Source organism: Schistocerca cancellata, chromosome 8 (assembly GCF_023864275.1).
Source record: "Schistocerca cancellata isolate TAMUIC-IGC-003103 chromosome 8, iqSchCanc2.1, whole genome shotgun sequence".
Classification (NCBI taxonomy): Eukaryota; Metazoa; Arthropoda; class Insecta; order Orthoptera; family Acrididae; genus Schistocerca; species Schistocerca cancellata.
Window position 1 is genome coordinate 76,695,193 of NC_064633.1, and position 22,282 is coordinate 76,717,474.

At 42.0% G+C, this 22,282-nt stretch overlaps 2 protein-coding genes and 1 pseudogene across 3 annotated transcripts in view; all 3 read left to right on the forward strand.

The window, feature by feature from the left end:
- Positions 1 to 3,710, forward strand: part of LOC126095112 (DNA-directed RNA polymerase III subunit RPC3) — a 116,263-nt gene extending 112,553 nt beyond the window's left edge. For both annotated transcript variants that reach the window (XM_049909821.1, XM_049909820.1), the window contains exon 9: positions 3,557 to 3,710. In XM_049909821.1, coding sequence (XP_049765778.1) covers positions 3,557 to 3,688 — 132 coding nt within the window. In that variant the 3' untranslated portion in view covers positions 3,689 to 3,710. The remainder of the gene's footprint in view (positions 1 to 3,556) is intronic.
- Positions 3,711 to 3,856: 146 nt separating this feature from the next.
- Positions 3,857 to 6,579, forward strand: LOC126095113 (uncharacterized; annotated as a pseudogene).
- A 516-nt stretch (positions 6,580 to 7,095) lies between these two features.
- Positions 7,096 to 22,282, forward strand: part of LOC126094750 (N-alpha-acetyltransferase 15, NatA auxiliary subunit) — a 283,050-nt gene continuing 267,863 nt past the window's right edge. The window contains exons 1-6 of the mRNA XM_049909300.1: positions 7,096 to 8,881; positions 8,988 to 9,139; positions 9,700 to 9,784; positions 10,376 to 10,638; positions 10,719 to 10,853; positions 10,977 to 11,127. Of these exons, the coding sequence (XP_049765257.1) occupies positions 9,083 to 9,139; positions 9,700 to 9,784; positions 10,376 to 10,638; positions 10,719 to 10,853; positions 10,977 to 11,127 (691 nt within the window). The 5' untranslated portion in view covers positions 7,096 to 8,881; positions 8,988 to 9,082. The remainder of the gene's footprint in view (positions 8,882 to 8,987; positions 9,140 to 9,699; positions 9,785 to 10,375; positions 10,639 to 10,718; positions 10,854 to 10,976; positions 11,128 to 22,282) is intronic.

Here is a 22,282-nt window from a genome sequence, read left to right on the forward strand (position 1 = left end):
TGGCTGAGAAAGGCGTGCCGGGACTGGGACGGCAGATTACGCCGCTGGGTCACCTGCTGCCTCCGATTGAGCACCCGTGCTAGTGCTATTGCTATTCACGGCGTCTGAGGGACCGGCGAGATCGAGGTCCTCAGCGGACGCCAGAATCTCCACCTCGTCCGCAGACGCAAAGCTAGAAGGTTGCGATGGGGTGGCTACCACCGCGCGTTCCTTGGGCTTAGAGCTGCTCTTCTTTGATTTCTCACGCTGCTCCTTGGGTTTAACTGGCTGGGAGGGCTTCACCGATTCAGTCTCCAGGACTGAGGAGGATCGGGAAGCCCTTCGACCTGCAGATTGTGGGCACTTACGCCACTGTCGATCGTCAGCCTTCCCGCCGGTGGAGACCTGGGAAGGGAGGGACCCAAGGGACCCCTTGCGAGCGTGAGAAGCCGAAGAAGTTGGACACTTCTCCGGCTTAGAAGCGGGGACCGACGTCCCCGATGGGGGGATGGTGTTGCTCCTGAGGTAGGTGGCACAGGAGCAATCCGGTGGGTAGAGCCCCCCACTGGCAAGGGGGCAGGAGGAGTTGTACCACTCGTCGATCCAGCCGGAAGGCGCGAAACTGATGGGGCTAGCACAGGTGTTGTAGCAGCGGCGTAGGAAATTGTCATTCTCACTGGATGTAATCGGTCGTATTTCCGTTTGGCCTCAGTATAAGTCAGTCGGTCCAGGGTCTTATATTCCATGATTTTGCGCTCTTTCTGGAATATTCTGCAGTCTGGCGAGCAAGGTGAATGGTGCTCCCCGCAGTTGACACAGATGGGAGGCGGGGCACATGGAGTATCGGGATGAGATGGGCGTCCGCAATCTCGACATGTGAGGCTGGAAGTGCAGCGGGAAGACATATGGCCGAACTTCCAGCACTTGAAGCACCGCATCGGGGGAGGGATATAGGGCTTGACGTCACATCGGTAGACCATCACCTTGACCTTTTCCGGTAACGTATCACCCTCGAAGGCCAAGATGAAGGCACCGGTAGCAACCTGATTGTCCCTCGGACCCCGATGAACGCACCGGACGAAATGAACACCTCTACGTTCTAAGTTGGCGCGCAGCTCGTCATCAGACTGCAAAAGGAGGTCCCTATGGAAAATAACACCCTGGACCATATTTAAACTCTTATGGGGAGTAATAGTAACGTTAACATCCCCCAACTTGTCACAAGCAAGTAACCTGCGTGACTGGGCGGAGGATGCCGTTTGTATCAGTACTGAGCCAGAGCGCATTTTAGACAAGCCCTCCACCTCCCCAAACTTGTCCTCTAAATGCTCGACGAAGAACTGAGGCTTTGTGGAGAGAAAAGACTCCCCATCAGCTCTCGTGCAAACTAAGAATCGGGGCGAATAACTGTTACCTCCATCCTGGGACTTACGCTCTTCCCACAGCGTGGCCAGGGAGGGGAATGTTTTCGGATCGTACTTCTGAGCATTAAATTGAGCCCGAGAACGCTTAGAGACTGCTGGCGGCTGGCCGCCAGCGAGAGATGATGTACCACGCTTCATTGCGGGTCATCCGCCCTGATGCCACCTACTCCGACCAAGGGCCCTCCCCACGGGCGCCACCCAGCCACAGCAAAGGCCACCTGGCAGGATGGCCGTTGCCGGGAGTCCTGATACCCCAGGAGGATAGGCATCTACTCCTTGGCATACGTGGGGAGTTAACGGTGCAGGCATCAGTAGAGCGATCCCTGTGTTGTCAGGGGGCTACAACCAAGAGGGTACATGGCGGCCCCACCACAACGGACTGGCTACCGTGCTGGATCTTAGGTGCAAAACTGTCCAAGGTCGTCGTCGCAGTTAAAAGAAACACTGCAGAGGGCAGCGTAGTAATCGCACCCAGGGACGTATCCCCGCCCTAAAGATCGAAAACGAGCGGGACACCATTGCAACGACGTGAAAGCCGGCTAAAGGTCTAAGTGCACGACGGATACAGTGCACCATGTAAGGCAACCTTCCCCAATTGGCTCGCTCTTCGGAATAATTTAGAAAGATGGAGGTCAAACCCGAGAGGGGACCATCACATAAGGCCAAAACATGTGAGACTCCTTTTAGTCGCCTCTTGCGACAGGCAGGAATACCGCGGGCCTATTCTAACCCCCGAACCCGCAGGGGGGCCTAACACTATAGTGTTCAAACTAGCTTTAATGTAAAGGACTGATTTATTTACATTAATATACATTGGGATGAATCTTAAAATAATCTGTAGAGATCCAGGCACCCATTCACAAAAACACACTGAGGTGACAAGTCATGGGATACACCTCCTTTTGCCATGCGTAGTGCAACAGCTCGACATGGCATGGACTAAACAAGTCTTTGGAAGCTCCCGACAGAAACTTTGAGTGATGCTGCCTCTATAGCCATTCGTAACGGCGAAAGTGTCGCTGGAGCACGATTTTATCTCTCAATTACGTCCCGTAGTTATTTGATGGGATTCATTTTGGGCGATCTGGGTGGCCAAATCGTTTGCTCGAATTGTCCAAAATGTTCTTCAAACCAGTCATGTACAATTGTGGCCCAGTGACATGGCACATTGTCATCCATAAAAAATCCATGAAAGTCTGCAAATGGAGCCCAAGTAGCCAAACATAACCATTTCTAGTCACTGACCAGTTCAGTTGAACCAGAGGACCCATTCTATTCTGTGTAAAAACAGCCCACACCATTATGGAGCCATCACGAGCTTGCATAGCCTTGTTGATAACCTGGGTCAATGGCTTATTGGGGTCCGCTCCATTCTTGAGCCCTATCATCAGCTCTTTCTAACTGAAATTAGGACTCATCTGACCAGGCCACAGTATTTTGGTCATCGAGGGTCGAACTGATGTGATCAGAAACCCGGGAGAGGCACTGCAGGTGATTTTTTGCTGTTAGCAAAGGTACTCGTTTTGGCTGTGTGCTGCCACAACCCATTAATGCCAATTTCACTGTGCTCTCCTAACTGATACATTCATCGTACATCCCACATTGATTTCTGTGGTTGTTTAACACAATGTTGCTTGTCTGTTAACACTGACAACTCTGTGCAAATGCCACTGGTGTGTTATCCATGATGATAAGTAATGCATGAAAGTTGGTATTTTGTTGCATACTTTTGACACTGTGTATCCCTGAATATTTAATCCCATAATAATTTCTGATATGGAATGTCCCATCCATCCATCCATCCATCCATCCATCCAGCTACCACCCTGTGTTGAAAGTCTGCCTGTCATTTAGAGTACCGAACTTTCAAGGACGTAGAATGAGCTAAGGTGTAAATTAAGAAGGATGTAGCTGCCAGAATCTAATTTTCTTTGATTGTATTAACAATTATCATTAATTTGCAGTACTATATTAAACTGATTTGGTTCACAAATATAATTATCCTAATGTTAAAGCGTGTAAAATGATAGTTAAGAGCACTATATTGTAAATGTATGAGAGACAGCTTAGGAGAATAATTTGTTTTTTCATGGTATTTGGCTTTAAGATTACCTAAATACAGGAGTGCTCTGACAGTTTTTATTTATTTTCAGATTGAAGAAATGTTGACACCACCTGAACGCAGCCTGGTAGAGAAAGTCAGGATGATGCTGAATAAGCTCAGTATGGCCGAACTGCAGCTGGATGAAACAATGTTTATATTGCAAATATTTCTAAATTACTGAAATAAAGTTATTTTGAATAATATGTCTTATTTTTCGCTTCATTACACCACACTCTTTAATTTAAAATTGTTTTGTTCCTAAATATTTTTCACAACATTTTGGCACGACAGCAGAAATTCAGTAAATGTCTGAAGATGGCCTTGTAAGCCGAAAACCGGTTAACAATAAAAGTAATATTGTAGAACAAAAGCAAACTGGTGCTTTTCATTTATTACTACATACTGTACATCAAAGTCAATCCCCATTGCTTAATATCACTGTCAATAGGATATTGCTCCTTTACCACGTGTATTTAAAAACCAAAACAGAACTAGGAAGTGTGTTGACACTGAAACATCACAGTTGGCCTCGAGCATGAACAAACGAGAACTTAGGACTACGAGAAAGGAGCAGTGCAAGCCCAACCTCCGTCCCTCAGGGCTGACAAAAGCAGAACTGACTTGCTGATGCCTTCTGATATTGTAGGGGTTGTATTCAAACACCCTCATAGACCAGGGATAGTCTCCTCCCTCATTTCAAAATAAGAAAATGAGCAGTGCACAACACACAGCGTTTGTTAACCGCTCCAGCAAGTTGTTTTCTGAGGTTGACAGTGTCGTAAATATGGTAGTTAGGAACTGACCTCTACTGGTATCTCATTCAACCATAGTTCAAAACAAATCCCCCCAAACACATACTTAAAACTGACAGATTAAAATGTCTGCCTACTAGTTGTGAAACAAATTTTAGTAGTACAGTGTGTTCCAAGAACAATGGTCAATATTCAGGGATATGACAGAACATTAAGTGCTCATATATCTTAAGGTATTCCTGACACCAGGTGGTTGGCCGTGCCATAGCAGACCCTCACGCCAAATGTGGCATGCCTCGCCTGGCAGTGAAACATCCATAACCAAGTGTGTAACAGTCAGTGGGTTAAAAGCACATGTTCACTATTTTTCTTCTTCTTTCAATGATTGTTCCTATCACACCACTGAATACTGACCATTCCTCTTGGGACTCCCTGTATATTTATTTTACTTCTTTTAATGTTGAGTATCTTTGGTGGGCTTGAGATAATTTTAATTAAAAATACATGCTAGAAATATTAGAAAAAAATATTTTAGGCATTTAAATTATGGCTGTGCCCCACTGTTTGTTTACTGCAATAATTTACCACCTCTTTGTTACACTGGGTCTATTTCTGGTTGCAGTCGGAATTATCACTTGTAGACACTTTTTACCAAGAAACCAACTGTATATGCATAAGCCATTATAAAAGTTGCAAGGATTTTTTGGGAACTGAGTATGTTCCAAACCTAAATGGAAAAAGTTGCATGCTTATGTAGTCCTGATTCTGTTTTAATGTGAGACCTGTCTTTAAAACAGATTTTAGTATCTGGAGCATAAACAGCTGACATACAAAATTGACTGAAAAGGTTATTAATAATATTAATAAAAGTTACAGTAGTAACTTAAGATACCAGGACATACTTGCATCACATCTCTTAGGTAAGGTGTCCTAAAACTGATACAGCAAAAATTTTCCAAAAAAAATGGTACATCCAGTCTATTCATAAGAAAACTGTACTTATCACAAATGTTCCTACTATCATTTATGCTGCTGTTCTTTGTGAATGGCCAGTTATATTTTGCTTTTCCAGTTTAAACTCAGCAGTGACGTAAAAAATAATTTAGCCAGTCACCATTTTTCAAATCGAAAATAAATGTGACAGTTCTACATCATTTGCCACAATCTTGGAAATATTGATTCTGAACCCACCAAATTTGGATTACATAGACAGAAAGATGTGGTCTGTCTGGTGGATTATTCATTACCTTCACATTTATTATATGGAGTTGGTTAATAAACGGCCAATATTATCCCTAAATATGATACAGCATTTCCTAAAAATCATGCCATTCAGTTCACTGAAATGGGTGTTACTTGCTGCAATTTGCAATAATGCAGCAGTTATTGTGCTGTATTTCTTGCTATTGTTGTTAGGGCAATGATGCAGCAGTTGTGATATATTTCATGCTATTGTTGACATCAGTGCAGCAAAAGCAGCAGCAGGGATACAGACTGTGCTACAGTTTTGAGTTAGTGGTGTGTTGCTATTCCTCTCAGGTCTCTCTTACAGGTAGGCCTAAGTATAGGTTTCATCTAAAATAGGCCCCAACTGTTCTTAAATTTATTTTATGCCAATATTATATAATATTAAATTGGAATATTTTGGGTCATGACAGGAACAGTATGGCACCTTCATATAAGAAAAAAGGAAGACCATATAGTAAAGAAGATATTTCTTCAGCTATAAACGAGGTGAAAGATGGAGCTTCACTCCGGCAGGTAGCACTGAAATATAAAATGGATAAAATGTTCCTGCACAGAAGGGTACGTGGTACTCACTCAGGTGTGCAAGGTAGGAAAACAGAGTTAACAGCAGATCAAGAAATACCTTTATCTAATCACTTGAAGACACTTGCTAAATAGGGATTTCCAATGACCAGAGCTGAAGCGTTGCTGGTTGTTCAAGACTTTGTGGAACAAAATGGTTTTACCACTCATTTTAAATCGAAAACCTGGTTCAAAGTGGTTCAGACATTTCTGTTGGCGAAATTCATTAACACTGGAGAAGCTGGAAGCTCTTGAAATGAATTGTAGAAAAGCTATTATTTATGATTTCTATGATAAATTAGAAGCAATATGGGAAGAGCTGGATATCAAAGATAAACCAGCCAATATATGGAATTTGGATGAGACATACTTTTCAGCTGATCCTTCCAGGATACGAGCTGTTGGAGGTATTGGTTAGAAGTTTTTCTGGGATATTCAGGGTTCTGGAAAAGACAATACAACAGTGCTTGCTTGTGTGTCAGCTGCAGGCAGGGCTCTTCCACCACTTTCAATTTTCCTTTCCCTGTTGCTTCATAGCCTGGGTTGTGAGTAACTGAATCTCCTTTCCCTTCTTCCCTTTCTTTCCCCTCTCTCCTCCCTGATGAAGGAACATCTGTTCCGAAAGCTAGGAATGTAATTTTCGGTTCTGTTTTATGTGTATCTATCGGCTGTACTGAGCTGAGGTAAGTACTGGCCAGCCCCTCTATCTCTTTGTTAGTATTAGAAAATAATCTTGAAGTTATGGCCCTAGAGTCTGTAGACAAGGACAAAACAGTTTCTAAATTAAATGAATAAGACATTTCTGATTAGTAAGAGTGATGTGATAGGGAAATTGGCAATTCTTCATATTGCTGCTGGTTTTGGAAATATCAGACAAGGAATCTGTTTTGGGTTTAACGGTCCTGTTGATGTTCATAAAAAAAAAAAAAAAAAAAAAAAAAAAAAAAAAAAAAAAAAAAAGGACAGTGACTCTCTTTTGTGCATTTGTTATTTTTGTATCAGTGTCAATATATCAAGTATAATTGTAAACAGTTTCTACTCATTGTAGCTTAACTTAATGATGTCAAAAATAGAAGAAACAAATAAAGAAGTTTTTGTAGTTGACACCAACGTTCATTTCATGCCATAAATATCCTTAAAAAATCTGTGAAAGAAAACTCCCAGTTATACTTAAGTATCATTTTTTGTATGCTCTATATCATTTTTAAGACCTCAGTCTCATATCTTCATTGTACTTAGGAATATCTCATGTGCATCATATTTTGAACCAGTCGTATCATATTTAAGATTTTCAGTCCAAAACAATGATACAGTGTTTTATTTATTTTTGATTTAGATTTGCAGCTCTAAAGAATTAAACACAATGCCATTTTAAAGCAGCTAATATTGTCTTTCTTTTCTTTACAAAATGAAAACACATTTTGTGATATATTTAGGACCCCTTACCCTACAAAATTCTGTGTGCATCCAGAAGATACAGAACATGCACAAATAAAAAATGTAAATAGTCAATAACAAAAGTTACAATCATTTTCAGTAAAGGATGTTCTGCTGGCCAAAGTAGGTAGATTGTAATAATCTAGAGCTTTAAATAATTATAAACTAAAGGGATTTCAAAACTGAAACAAAGTTTGTAACTGGTGTGCCTCATTAGTTTTAAGTTTTAGTGGTGAGATGTGGTCATTAGATGAGACTATCCAAAACTTGACAGTGAGCACAGAGGGATGTGTGTTGGGAATTACTAGGACAGACAAGGAAACAAGCGAATGTATCTGGGGATTAAATGGTGTTGAAGTTAAGATGAGAGCTTGTAGGAGGTGAGTAAATGACAGGGGAAAATGTGCATGAGGCTCATGGGCGTTTTATCAATGAAGGCCATAATGGACGGCAAAGTCTACAGGCAACCTTTACGTAGCAGAGGATGTTGAATGACAGACTTTAGATACTACACAAAAATAATCCATGTTGAGATTTAATGTGTTTCAAGCAGCCCTCAGAAAAATGTGACAAGTTCATTACTTTCGTTGCTGTAAACAATTTAAGGAAAACTACAAATCTGTTAATGAAACAAATGGTCACCTTTGATAGAAAGAAAGCCTCGTTTAACTTCGTGTGCTAAACACTAAATTACTGCGAATTAAATTCGCAACTGTTTAAAGCGGTTGGCACAGGTGACACTTAATGCTTAAAATCCTTGCTGCGTGCTGTCATTCACTTTATATTGCTTCTAAAATAAGTCTCCAAACGCGCTTAATATCGGTTACGTCGGCGACAAAATTTTATATTTACATATACGGCGAGGTTAATTTAAGGAAATGAGTTATCAGTTCCAAGGTCTGCAGTTAAGACACAATTAATACCAGGTACTGAAGCAAGCCACGTTAATGTTGTGTACTGACTACGTCTGCTCTTATCAGATCACGCAAATTTCGGCCTATGTTCAGAACACACACACACACACGTATCACTGCCACAAAAAACTTCTTGTTACACTTATTGACTATTAAAAACTAACAGCTTCACGTTACGCCATGATAACTTGACAATCTCAAGTCTCCTGTACATTAACGAGGCACTATCGATGAGCAGTTCGTGGATACAGTACTCTTGCTTGAAAATACAACAAACTGTGTTTGCATACGAATACAATTTCAGACATCACAGGGCATACGCATTTCACAAGATACACACCACTTCCATACTAGTTGGTGCAGAAAGCAAACTGGATATTGGTCGATAAAGAGAGAAAGAAAAAGCATAGACTTTACACACTGGCATAAGACGTCTCCTGTGTAAATTCACGACATATAACAGTAAGCTTGTAACACGGGAAGGGTTTGGCTTAATAAAGAACATGTGTATAAGAGCAAAAGTCCCATGCCATGTTCAGATGCTTTGATTTTTCGCTCGCACTTTCAGATTTGAAGTCACGTGACCGCAAACGCCATCTTGGATTTGAGCCACGAGGTTTTGGCGAGAAAAATATATTTACCGGGTTTAGAGAGAAGTTGGAAATGCCTTCAAGTAATCCCTTACCTCCCAAAGAAAATGCTTTATTCAAACGAATTCTGGTAAGTCTGTTTCTCTCCCGTGAATAATGTAGCTTTATACTCGTGTGTGCTGTGGTTTCATTTTGTTGTGAGGATATTAGATTTTTCATTTTAATGTATGTTACAAGATATGTATTACAAAAGCGCCTTTGCAGCACCTTCTATACACTCAGACAAACAAACTAGGCGCGTTTTCATTGATGATTTGCCATTCAGTCCGGTAGTGTTGTGGTATTGTGTATGTGATTATGTACCCTAACCTCAGCACTTTCCATCATAGTCATCCTCTACATCTCGATTAAATTTTGGATCCAGATATTTGGATACAGCATGATGTCAGTGCACGAAAATGCCTTGGTAGAGAACCATTTCAAAGAAAAAAAATATTGCCCGTATTTGATTCGTAAATGGATAGTTGTAAATAGAAATGTACAAATGTAAACACAAGATTATCAGTCACCATTCTTCGATGCAAATCCATTTATAGCATGTGGTGTGTGCTAATTTTGCAATACAGTCAGTAGTTTTAATGACACATGAAATGTTATGCATCCACAACTGAATTTTTCTTATGTTTACAGAAATGCTATGAACAAAAACAGTACAAAAATGGGTTGAAATTTGCGAAGCAGATTCTTACCAACCCAAAGTTTGCAGAACATGGGGGTGAGTAAAAATAATGAGTGGAATGAATATTTCTACTATATGCAATAAGTCTAAAAAGTGAGTGTTGCATTCAAAATGCCTAGGATATTATAAAATATTTTCAAACATTTGTGAGTATGGTTGTTTGCCCTCACAACACCAGTTCGATTACGGTGATATCGTTTCAGACCAAGACATGCAATATAAAACAATTTTCATTGGTATGTTATCTCCCATGGGTATCCGTAAGCAAAGAAAAACAGTAAATTTGTTTAAGAATGATAAATGGTGTGACCACTTACTTTTTGTCAGCTGCAGTAGTATAGGTTTCACATCTAAACATATGTAAAGGATTTAATTTTCAACTATTACATTAACGAGACTGCATGGAATATATTGCTAATGGAGATTTGGCTTTTCAGGTAGCTATTGGGAATAGTTGTAAGTCATGACAGTTATTTTAGCAACTTACATTTCACTCTGTTTTAGTCTCTGTCTGAGTGGTTGGTTATTATATCTATTATTTCATGGCGCTAATTACCATTTTGTGTCATGATTTTGTATTGATTTAATTTTTGCCCATTTTTAATAACAATTTTTTATATTCTGCAGAGACTCTTGCTATGAAAGGATTAACATTAAACTGCTTAGGTCGGAAAGAAGAAGCATATGAATATGTTAGAAGAGGTTTACGGAATGACTTAAGATCCCACGTTTGCTGGCACGTTTATGGGCTACTTCAACGTTCAGACAAGAAATATGATGAAGCAATCAAATGTTACAGAAATGCACTTAAGTGGGAGAAAGATAATATTCAAATTCTTCGGGATTTGTCTCTGTTACAGATTCAGATGCGAGACCTTGAAGGTTATCGAGTAGGTTTCATCATTATGAGTAGATATTACTTATATTTAAGAATTTTTTTATTGTTTTCATATAAATTGTCTGTGTGTAGGACACCAGATACCAACTTTTTATGCTTCGTCCAACGCAACGTGCCTCTTGGATTGGCTTTGGGATGGCGTACCATTTGCTTAAAGATTATGAAATGGCTCAGAACATATTGGAAACATTTCGTAAGACACAACTGGTAAGTATGTAGCTGTAGACTATCACAACAGTTTTCTGTAGGAGAGAGTGGAGTGTAAATTGATTAATTTGTTACAAATAAAGAAGAAGACATATCATATAATCTCCTTGTTTCTCTATCTAGCAAAAAAGTTCATATGACTACGAGCATAGTGAATTGCTCCTGTATCAGAACATGGTTATCCAAGAGTCAGGAGCACTGGAAGAAGCACTTATCCATCTAAATAAATACTCCGACCAGATATGTGATAAACTTTCTGTTCTGGAAACCTGGGGTAAGTACTAGCTGCCCTTTAATTCTTTGCACTACACTTGCCTTCTTCCCCCTCTCTCCACATTTTCTGAGTGCTCTTTATTCCTACATTCTGCAACACTTTTCGATGGCTCACTTCCATCTTTCTCTGATTTGTCCTCCTTGTTTCTCCTCCTCCAGTTTAAAAGTGCAGTTGTCATATCTGCAGCTCATTTGTTGCATTCTGTTATTGGTTGTTAATTGTTGTTGGTCCTAGCGAATTGAGTGATGATAGCCTATGCAGTAACCAGTCTGTATTGCTCTGGCTAATAATGTTTTTTTCTAGAATATGTTACAATTTCCAAATTTCTAGTTAGGTTGGCACAAAATATACGTTTATAATTTTGGTTGTCATCACAAATATTTTATTCCGAATATGTCCTTTTTCCACTTTTATGACTAGAGTGGCAGCTAGTAGCACAACTTAAATTGTTGCTAGTGAAATTAGTGGTAATGAAATTCATAACTTGTTTGTCACAAATATTCGGCTTTTTTATGTAAAATACTGCGATTTCTGAGGTTGAGGTTATGGTTAGGGTGGCACCTAATAGCTCGGCTTAAATTGCTATGAGTGAAAAAAGAAAGCTAACTTTATTTATGAATCATACAAACCTACAAGTCAGCTAGCTGTACTTCCCATCATTCACCACAGTATCCATTATCAACAGCAGCACTCAGCAAAAATCCCATGGACACCATAAATGCAGTCCCTCCCCAAGGGGCTCGCCACACTGCCACTGGCTACCACAGGCCCCCTGCCTTTGTAGCATCTTTTCCCTTACATGCTGCATTGCTGTCCCCTTGCTATACTTTTCCCCCCTCCCTTAGGGAGTAAGTTTGCGATATTTTTGAGAATGTGTTATGCATTTCCAGTAACCTGACATCGGAACAGTCCCTCCACTATATTCACGTTCTTTGTTTCTTTCTTCGTTTCCCTTCTCCTGTCATTCCTCTGCTTTGGCGTTTGAGGTTCCCCTTTTTCTTCTTTCTCCCCGTGTGCTCCTGAAGTCTGAGGCACACATCTGATGCGTAACAGGTGACTGGGTAATGTGTAGTTCCCACCCCCTGGTACAGACCAGGCCCAGGGAGGGTGATTGGCTGAGCTGTTGCCTTCCCAAATTGCCAATTGGTCCTTCTGTCAGGTGTTCAAGAGTTGTGACCTGAGGTGTGAACAATCACCTAAGGTGGGTGAGCCCCCTATGAGGGGATTCCCCCAGTTGGAAGGAGTGCACCATCGGAGATGCAGGTGATCATGTAGGATTTTCTCGCAATGAGCCAAACATCATATTCTCAGTCTACATCTACTGAATGTAAACGGAATGAAGCTAATGATTCAAAGGCCCTCCCAGCTGCACCTTGGTTCCTTGTAGTTTCACGTACTGAAGACAGTCAGTCTTTTGGTACGGTTAATCCCTTTATTATTCAGAAAGGTGTTTATGCAGTTGCTGGTGCTGTGAAATCCTACTCTCATTTACACAATGGCTTGTTGCTTTTTGAGACTACCTGTGATTCTCAAGCACAATAACTACTTGCAGCTTCACTCCTCCACAGTTCTCCTGTTCGTTTCCAGTCTCATCGACACTAAATTCTTTGTGTGATGTTATTTACACTAGGCTGCTCGATGGTATGACTGAGACAGAAATCCAAACTTACCTCCGTGGTCAGAATGTCATAGCGGGCCATTGGGTAATGAATAAGGTAAATGCATCCTTAGTGCCCACATGCACTTTTTTTCTGACATTTGATAGAGTAGTGCTTCTATCAAAGATCAAGACTAAGAAGTTATCATAGTCTGACTGTACATTCAGAACCCAATGCGCTGCTACCCTTGTCATTACAACCACACTCAAATGTCGTGTCAACACCTGGCCAAATGTGTAACCTTTGGTAGGGATGCTCATGAGAGTGATTGTCCCCCTCCTTCTCTCCACCGTATCGATTGCAATGGCAACCATGTAGTTTCCTCCTGAGATTGTCCCATGTATCTTGATGAGCAGGCTGTCCAGGAGATCCGGGTGAAGGAAAAAGTGCTTTACCCTGTCGCTCAAAAGTTGTTGGCTAATCAGAAACCCTGCGTTTTACCAGCCCGCACTTACAGTACTGTTCGTACTACATCTCACTCCACAAAGAACATGGCAATGCAGACAAGTGACCTCAAATTCAGCACCGTGGTTGTAAAATCTCCCAGTATCATAATAGTATCCCCATATCCTTCTCCTACAGCTGTGCAACAAGCCACCAAATTTTCGCATCACATGGCAAAATCACCTTCTACATTATGATCAGGCCGGAAAGAACAGAAGGAATACTCCTGCAAAACTTTTTACATCCCTTCAGCCAACAAACATCTGAATAGTCACCTGCCATTCGCAAAGGCTCCAAGAAGTCAAACGAAGCCAACAGTCTCCTCCTTCGCCGACTTGGAGATCCTCTTCAGTGGTGTCGCCACGATACTTTCACCAATCTCTGTGTCGCCGGTGCACACCATCAACCATTTTTCTGCCCTGGATCTGCAGACGGACTGAGGGAGAATGGCGACACCTCTGTAGATCTCGTGGAGTAAGATCCTCCAGCCTCTGCGCACTGTAGTAGAGTGTCTTCGAAGGCTGGCATTTGGCAGCCGCGTAGGTGACACCCTTTCATTTTTGCTCTTCTGCCCTTTTCCCATCGTGACTCTTCTCCAGTGGAAAGTTTGCGGCCATAGATCCGAGGAAGAGGAATTACGGCTGCTCTTGGAATTGCAGTATCCACTTGTTCTCTGCCTCCAGGAAACACAATTGCATCCTCATGACCACTTTGACGTCCCACATTTCTTTCTGACCTACTATGTCCTTCTCCCCGAGGATGGTGTTCCGTCTCATGGAGTCGTACTGCTCATCCGGGATGCCGTTCATAGTCAAGCAGTCTCCCTGAACATCCGGTTGCAAGCTGTTGCAGTCCACATTTCCGTTCCTCACTTCACCTTTTGCCTTTGTACTGTTTACATCCCTCCTTCATTCTGTGTCACCACTGCAGACTTCTTTCAGCTTATTGAGCAACTCCCTCATCCCTCTTTGCTGCTCGGTGACTAATGCACGCCATACCCTTTGGGCCTCTCCCAGAAAATGTCAGAGAGGTGCCCTCTTCGGTGACCAGCTCCATCAACTCAATGTCGTCTGCCTTAACACTGGAGCACCCACGTTCCTACCAGACTCCATGTACACCTATTCCCGTTTGGACCTCTCCTCCTGCACTGCACTGACCTGCCCTGTTTGCCCATTGTCTCGAGTGGCCATTCTCTCTGATACATACTCGAGTGGCCGTCTCCCGTGTGCTGTCCGTTTGCCGACTCCTAACCCACTTACATGCAAACCCAAATGGCAGCTTTCTAAGGCTGACCAGAGGCTTTACTCCTCCCTGGTGACCTTTGATGAACACCTTTTCCCCATTTATGGTGCCCAGGTAATTTGTGCATGGAGACATACTCTCCAAATTTTTAACCATCATCTTATGATGCAAATTGTATTCGTTATAAACAGTTGTGTGCACAGTGTCTTCGCATTCTTCGGAATAGCAAAAAAGCTGTCTGGATTTCGCTTACCGTATTTACTCGAATCTAAGCCGCACTCGAATCTAAGCCGCACCTGAAAAATGAGATTCGAAATAAAGGAAAAAAAAAATTCCCGAATCTAAGCCGCACCTGAAATTTGAGACTCGAAATTCAAGGGGAGAGAAAAGTTTTAGGCCGCACCTCCAAATCGAAACAAAGTCGGTCCATTGTAATATGAGACACAATTTAGGTCGAATGAATGACGATACAGCTACAGTAGTTTGGTTCGAGTCGTAAGCTCAGCAGTTAAGCTTTACCAGGTAGTCAGGCTCTCCGTCCGTATTTATACAGGTACCCTTCCTTTTTCACGTGCTTCGTCTGGTTTGAATCGATTGCTTATTTTGCTTTGATCTGATAAGTGCCGTTTTCTTTGTTATCGGTGTTTACGTCAGTCACTCTAAGCTGAAAATGCATTACTGTACAGTGTCATGCATTGTTTGTCGCATTCTGATTGTGCGTGTTTACGGCCTCTCGCTGCTCGCGGCATGGCTTGCTTTTGTGCGCGCTACTGCCGCTTACAATTAAAACAATAAGAGAGGAATCGTCTCATTAGCGAAACAATGGCAAGAGACTGCTATTTGTTGTTACTTACACTGCTGCTTTCTTTGCTAATGATCAACAAGAACCAAATAATAGACTGCGTATGATACAACATGTTCTGAACGAGAGTTAGGCGAAAATTTTTCTTCGTTTGAAAATCTTTGCGCCTGCTTCTTTAGTACATCAAATTCTGCGCAGAAATTAGAGTCATCTTAGATTTAAAAATCTAGTCAGTTGCCGTGCTTCATTTCTGACTGTATCACTATTAGGCATAAGAATAATACGAATATAAACATGATACGATACGTATATTCTTCCGCGTTTGCTATTGTCTCACTCAAGTTTCGTAGTTTATTAGGCAGACAGGATTTAAATGAGATAGCAGCAAACACGAAAGAATACATGGCAAAATGTTTATATTCGTATTATTCTTATGGTGAAGAGAATACTGCATGTGATTCACATTTCATCAGGTTCCTATTAGCAACCATCTATTCTCACAGGTAGGAAAAAATTCAGAACGTAGAGTTGGCCATATTGACAAACATCCCAAACAGTCTTGCCAGTCGGATTTTAGTAGTACATTTAAATTGTGCTACATTCGAAGATGAACAATACGGAATTTGTATTTGCTTCGTTGGATAATGTATGAAAATGCAGTGGTCGAAACTCGGGGCGGAGAAAAAAGCTCGTCTTTCACTTTTTTTTTTTTTTTTTTTTTTTTTTTTAATTTATTTATTTATTTACTGACGCAGAGGTTTTGGCGACAGTGTTCCTGCTCTCTGGGACCGAGGTCCTTTCCCCAATTCCTAGCCTGACCATAGCAAATGATGTCGTAGTGGACCCCATTGCTATCTCCAACACCTTGGGACTCTATTTTGTGGAGATTTCAAGCTCCAACCACTATCACCCAGTCTTCCTTCATCGGAAACTAGTGGAACCTTCTCTTCTCAGAGATGTGTGAGCTACAATGCCACTTTTACTAAGAGAGAGCTAGATCATGCTCACACTTCATCTTGATCCTCTGTCTCAGGGCCTGATTGATGTGTTCTTTCAAATGTTGCAGCACCTTTTCTTGGAGGCAATCAGTTTCTCTTTCATTCGTACAGTTGCATCTGGACAGAGGGCACATTTCTGAGACATTGGCATGAAGCCACTGTCACACCCATACTCAAGCACAGTAAGGACAAACACCTTCCTGTAGCTATGGCCCCATTTCTCTCACCATCTTTGTGTGCATGGTGATGGAATGTATGATTTCTGTTTCGCTGGTGTGGTGGCTTGGTGTCTCACAATTTGCTAATCAATGCAAAGTGTGGTTTCAAGCACGCCGTTGTGCAGTTGACCATCTTATCACTTTGGCAATCCATGTCATGAATGGTTTTCTGCAGAAATACCAGACTATGGCCGTGTTTTTTTATTTGTAGAAAGCCTACGACACCTACTGGAGGACCGGTATCTGTACAAGTGGGGCATCTGAGGCCACCTGCCCCGTTTCTTTCAGGAATTTGTAAAAGACAGAGTTTTCAAGGTACATGTGGATTCTGCCTTGTCGTACACGTTTATCCACGAAACACTGTGCCTCAGGGTTCTGTCGTACTCTTTCCTATCGCCATTAATCCTATTATGGCCTGTCTTCCAATGGGCATCTCCAGCTCCCTTTTTGTTGACGATTTTGCTGTGTATTGCAGTTCTTCACAGACTCATTTCATTGACTGGTGCCTTCATTGTTGTCTTGATCGTCTGTATTCAAGGAGTGTCAACTGTGACTTTTGCTTTTCCACTGACAAAGCAATTTTTAGCAGTTCACTTGGTTTTTTCCACTGCCTTTGCATCTTGAGCCTGTTGCTCTTCCGTTTATTGAAACTGCGTAATTCCTGGAGCTCCTGCTCAGTAGGTGACTTTCTTGGTCCTACGACATGTCTTACCTGGCCGCCCGCTGTGCCCAGTCCCTCACTGTCCATTTCCTCAGTGGTACATCCTGGGGAGTGGATTGGACACCACCCTGCTTTCGTACCAATCCCCTGTTCATTCGAAACTAGGCTATGGGTGCTTCGTTTATGCATTGCATGGTTGTCCGTCTTGTTGTTGTTGTTGTTGTTGTTGTTGTGGTCTTCAGTCCTGAGACTGGTTTTTTGCAGCTCTCCATGCTACTCTATCTGTGCTAGCTTCTTCATCTCCCAGTACCTACTGCAGCCTACATCCTTCTGAATCTGCTTAGTGTATTCATCTCTTGGTCTCCCTCTACGATTTTTACCCTCTACGCTGCCCTCCAGTACCAAATTGGTGATCCCTTGATACCTCAGAACATGTCCTACCAACCGGTCCCGTCTTTTTGTCAAGTTGTGCCACAAACTCCTCTTCTCCCCAATTCTACTCAATACCTCCTCATTAGTTATGTGATCTACCCATCTAATCTTCAGCATTCTTCTGTAGCACCACATTTCGAAAGCTTCTATTCTCTTCTTGTCCAAACTATTTATCGTCCATGTTTCACTTCCGTACATGGCTACACTCCATACAAATACTTTCAGAAACGACTTCCTGTCACTGAAATCTATACTTAATGTTAACAAATTTCTCTTCTTCAGAAACGCTTTCCTTGCCATTGCTAGTCTACATTTTATATCCTCTGTACTTCGACCATCATCAGTTATTTTGCTCCCCAAATAGCAAAACTCCTTTATTACTATAAGTGTCTCATTTCCTAATTTAATTCCCTCAGCATCACCCGACTTAATTCGACTACATTCCATTATCCTCGTTTTGCTTTTGTTGATGTTTATCTTGTACCCTCCTTTCAAGACACTGTCCATTCCGTTCAACTGCTCTTCCGAGTCCTTTGCTGTCTCTGACATAATTACAATGTCATCAGCGAACCTCAAAGTTTTTTTTTCTTCCCCATGGATTTTAATACCTACTCCGAATTATTCTTTTGTTTCCTTCATTGCTTGCTCAATGTACAGATTGAACAACATCGGGGAGAGGCTACAACTCTGTCTCACTCCCTTTCACGTCCCTCGACTCTTATAACTGCCATCTGGTTTCTGTACAAATTGTAAATAGCCTATCGCTCCCTGTATTTTACCCCTGCCACCTTCAGAATTTGAAAGAGAGTATTCCAGTCAACATTGTCAAAAGCTTTCTCTATGTCTACAAATGCTAGAAACATAGGTTTGACTTTCCTTAATCTTTCTTCTAAGATGAGTTGTAGGGTCAGTATTGCCTCACGTGTTCCAATATTTGTACAGAATCCGAACTGATCTTCCCCAAGGTCGGCTTACCAGTTTTTCCATTCGTTTGTAGAGAATTTATGTTAGTATTTTGCAGCCGTGACTTATTAAACTGATAGTTCGGTCATTTTCACATTTGTCAACACCTGCTTTCTTTGGGATTGGAATTATTATATTCTTCTTGAAGTCTGAGGGTATTTTGCTTGTTTCATACGTCTTGCTCACCAGATGGTAGAGTTTTGTCAGGACTGGCATTCCCAAGGCTGTCAGTAGTTCTAATGGAATGTTGTCTACTCCTGGGGCCTTGTTTCGACTCAGGTCTTTCAGTGGTCTGTTCACGCAGTATCGTATCTCCCATTTCATCTTCATCTACATCCTCTTCCATTTCCATAATATTGCCCTCAAGTACATCGCCCTTGTATAAACCCTCTATATATTCCTTCCACTTTTCTGCTTTCCCTTCTTTGCTTAGAACTGGGTTTCCATCTGAGCTCTTGATGTTCATACAAGTGGTTCTCAATTCTCCAAAGGTCTCTTTAATTTTCCTGTAGGCAGTATCTATCTTACCCCTAGTGAGATAAGCCTCTACATTCTTACATTTGTCCTCTAGCCATCCCTGCTTAGCCATTTTGCACTTCCTGTCGATCTCATGTGTGGAGTACAGCCCTTTACGGATGTGAAACTTGGACTTGTGGAAAAGAAGAAAAGAGAAGATTAGAGGCATTCGAAATGTGGTGCTACCGGAGAATGGAAAAAATCAGCTGGCGAGACAAGGCTACAAACGAAGATGTCCTCAGAAGAGTGAAAGAAAACAGATCTCTTTGGCGAAATATACAGAAAAGAAGAATAACCTTCATAGGTCACATTTTACGGCATAACAATTTCATTAAGAGAATATTAGAAGGAATCATTGAAGGAAGAACTCGCCGAGGACGACCTAGATTAACCTACATTCAACAAGTAATAAATGACATCGGGTGCCAGACCTATGCAGATATGAAGAAGAAAGTTGACAAAAGAACGGAATGGCGTGCTGCTGCCAACCAACCTGTGGGTTGATAACCGAAGAAGAAGAAGTCGATCTCATTTTTGAGACATTTGTATTCCTTTTTGCCTGCTTCATTTACTGCATTTTTATATTTTCTCCTTTCATCAATTAAATTCAGTATCTCTGCTGTTACTCAAGGATTGCTACTAGCCCTTGTCTTTTTACCTACTTGATCCTCTGCTGCCTTCACTACTTCATCCCTCAAAGCTACCCATTCTTCTTCTACTGTATTTCTTTTCCCCATTCCTGACAATTGTTCCCTTATGCACTCCCTGAAACTCCGTACAACCTCTGGTTCAGTCAGTTTATCCAGGTCCCATCTCCTTAAATTCCCATCTTTTTGCAGTTTCTTCAGTTTTAATCTACAGTTCATAACCAATAGATTGTGGTCAGAGTCTACATCTGCCCCTGGAAATGTCTTACAATTTAAAATCTGGTTCCTAAATCTCTGTCTTACCATTATATAATCTATCTGAAACCTTTTATTATCTCCAGGGTTCTTCCATGTATGTCCGTCTTATGCCCCTCAATACAACCCACCGTCGTGGCATCTGTTTGGCTGCTGGTGCCTTTTACAGTAGCTAGGTTGTGAGTCTATATACAGAAGCTGCCGAACTACTGCTGTCATACTGCCATGATTATCTGCTCAGCAGATACACATACTGCTTGTCTGCCATGCCTTGCCACCCATCCTATGCCTCCTTCTCCGATGACTCCTTTGATCACCAGTAGGGGGTGCGTCCCTCTTCTCTGTTACCTCTTGGAGTTTTCTTTCAGCTATTGCTCCAACAGCTTAACTTCACACTACCTGCCACCTTCCCGATAGGCATGAACCCTTCACCACTGTGGCTTCGTGCACCAGCCCATGTTCACCTTGGACACCACTTGATCCTAAGGACACCACTCCAGACTCGCTCTATCGTCGTAAGTTTCTCGACCTTCACACAGAATTTCAAAGTGCCTTTGTGTACACTGATGGTTCGCAGCCTAACCATTGTTGGGTATGCCTTTGTTGTTGGCACCAACGCTTTTCGGTATCGGCTTCCAGAATACTGCTCAGTATTTACAGTGGAGGTCTTCGCCATGTATCAGGCCGTACAGTACATGCAGCGACACAGGCTTTTAAATTGTGTCATTTGCCCTGACTTTCTCAGTGTCCTTCAGAGCCCCTGTGTGCTTTACACCATTCATCCCTTCGTGCAATGAGTTCAGGAAAGGCATCACTTGCTCACTCTTGATGGAGCCACTGTGATGTTTGTGTGCGTTCCTAATCATGCCGATCTGGTGTGTAACGAGGCCACTGACGCTGCTGCCAAGGCTGCAGTCCTTGAATTTCGGCCCACTAGTTCTTCCATTCTCACAGATGATCTCTGTGTTGCCCTCTGTCAACAGATGGTGTCACTTTGATATCACAACTTTGTCTTCGCTTTATGGGAACAGTATCTGAATTAAACCCTTCCCAGTGGCTTGGCCAACCACCTCCTGCCAAAAGGAGATCATTTTAGCCAGGTTGAACATTGGGCACTGTCCTTTTAGCCATCGCCATTTGTTAAGTGAAGATCTGCTACCACTTTGTTCTCATTGTCCTCAACTGTTGACAGTTCACCATTTCCAGACGGAATACCCTTTCTTTAACCACTTACATTCTCATTTACGTTTGCCGTCTGAGTTATTGGCCGTTTCAGTGAACGACATGCGGGCTGTCAACCACATTTAACTTTTTATCCATTATAGCAGTATGGCGAAGGACGTTTAGTCTTTAATTCAGGACCTCCATTGTCTCTTGGAGTATTTTATGGACCTTTCTCCAAGCCCGTGTTTTTAGCTGTCTTTCCTTCCTTCGATTGGGCTTAACATGTAGTTGTTTTAACCCCCTTTTTCACCTTTGTGTTCTGTGGTTCTGGCGTGGGTTTATATGAGCCTAGTTTTTTTTTTTGCGCCCTAAAATGAAACAGAACAAGAATCAACAGTTAATTTCCTCTTGTTCTGTGATCTGTGTTGCTCTCCAAGAAACACACTTCACTGATGACCACTCCCTACTCCAATCCTTAGACATTACTGTGTGTTCTGTTGGAACTGTACTGGCCCGGACATAGCATCTAGAAGAGTCTGTACATTGGTTCCCACAGGTGTCGCCAGTGAGTGAATTAATCTCCGTATCATGTTGGAAGCTATAGCAGTGCAAGTGCACATTACCCCAATGATCATCATTTGTAACATATATTTATTTTTAGGTGGGATTCTTTACTTATCTTGAGATGACCACTTTAATCCAACAAATCACACCCTTTCCTCCCCATTTTCCCCTTTTAATCTACTTGGGGACGTGCGCCATCTCCAGTGGGGAAGTACCAGTTTGTCTGGGAGCGCCCTCTAACGTACTGGCTTCTTCCCAATTTTGACTGATGTCTCCTCAGTGGCTGTACTCCTACCTACTTTAGTCCCACCCTAGGCACCTTTTTGCCTATCGATCTTATATTGTCTTCCTCTAGTTTTGTGGTTTCACTACAGTGGTCACTGCATGGCGATCTTTGTGACACTGCTGAATTTACTACGATCCTGTCACTTCATTGTCACCACCCAGTGAACCACGTACTTTGTTGGGCTCTTGAAAGAGCCTGCTAGCAGTTGCGTATTTCTGTGTTCACTTTTATCCTCTTTTTCTGTCAGATTGTATTGATGGGATTGTGGGAGACCTCTCTGTCATAGTCACTTGCGCCGCTGGAAC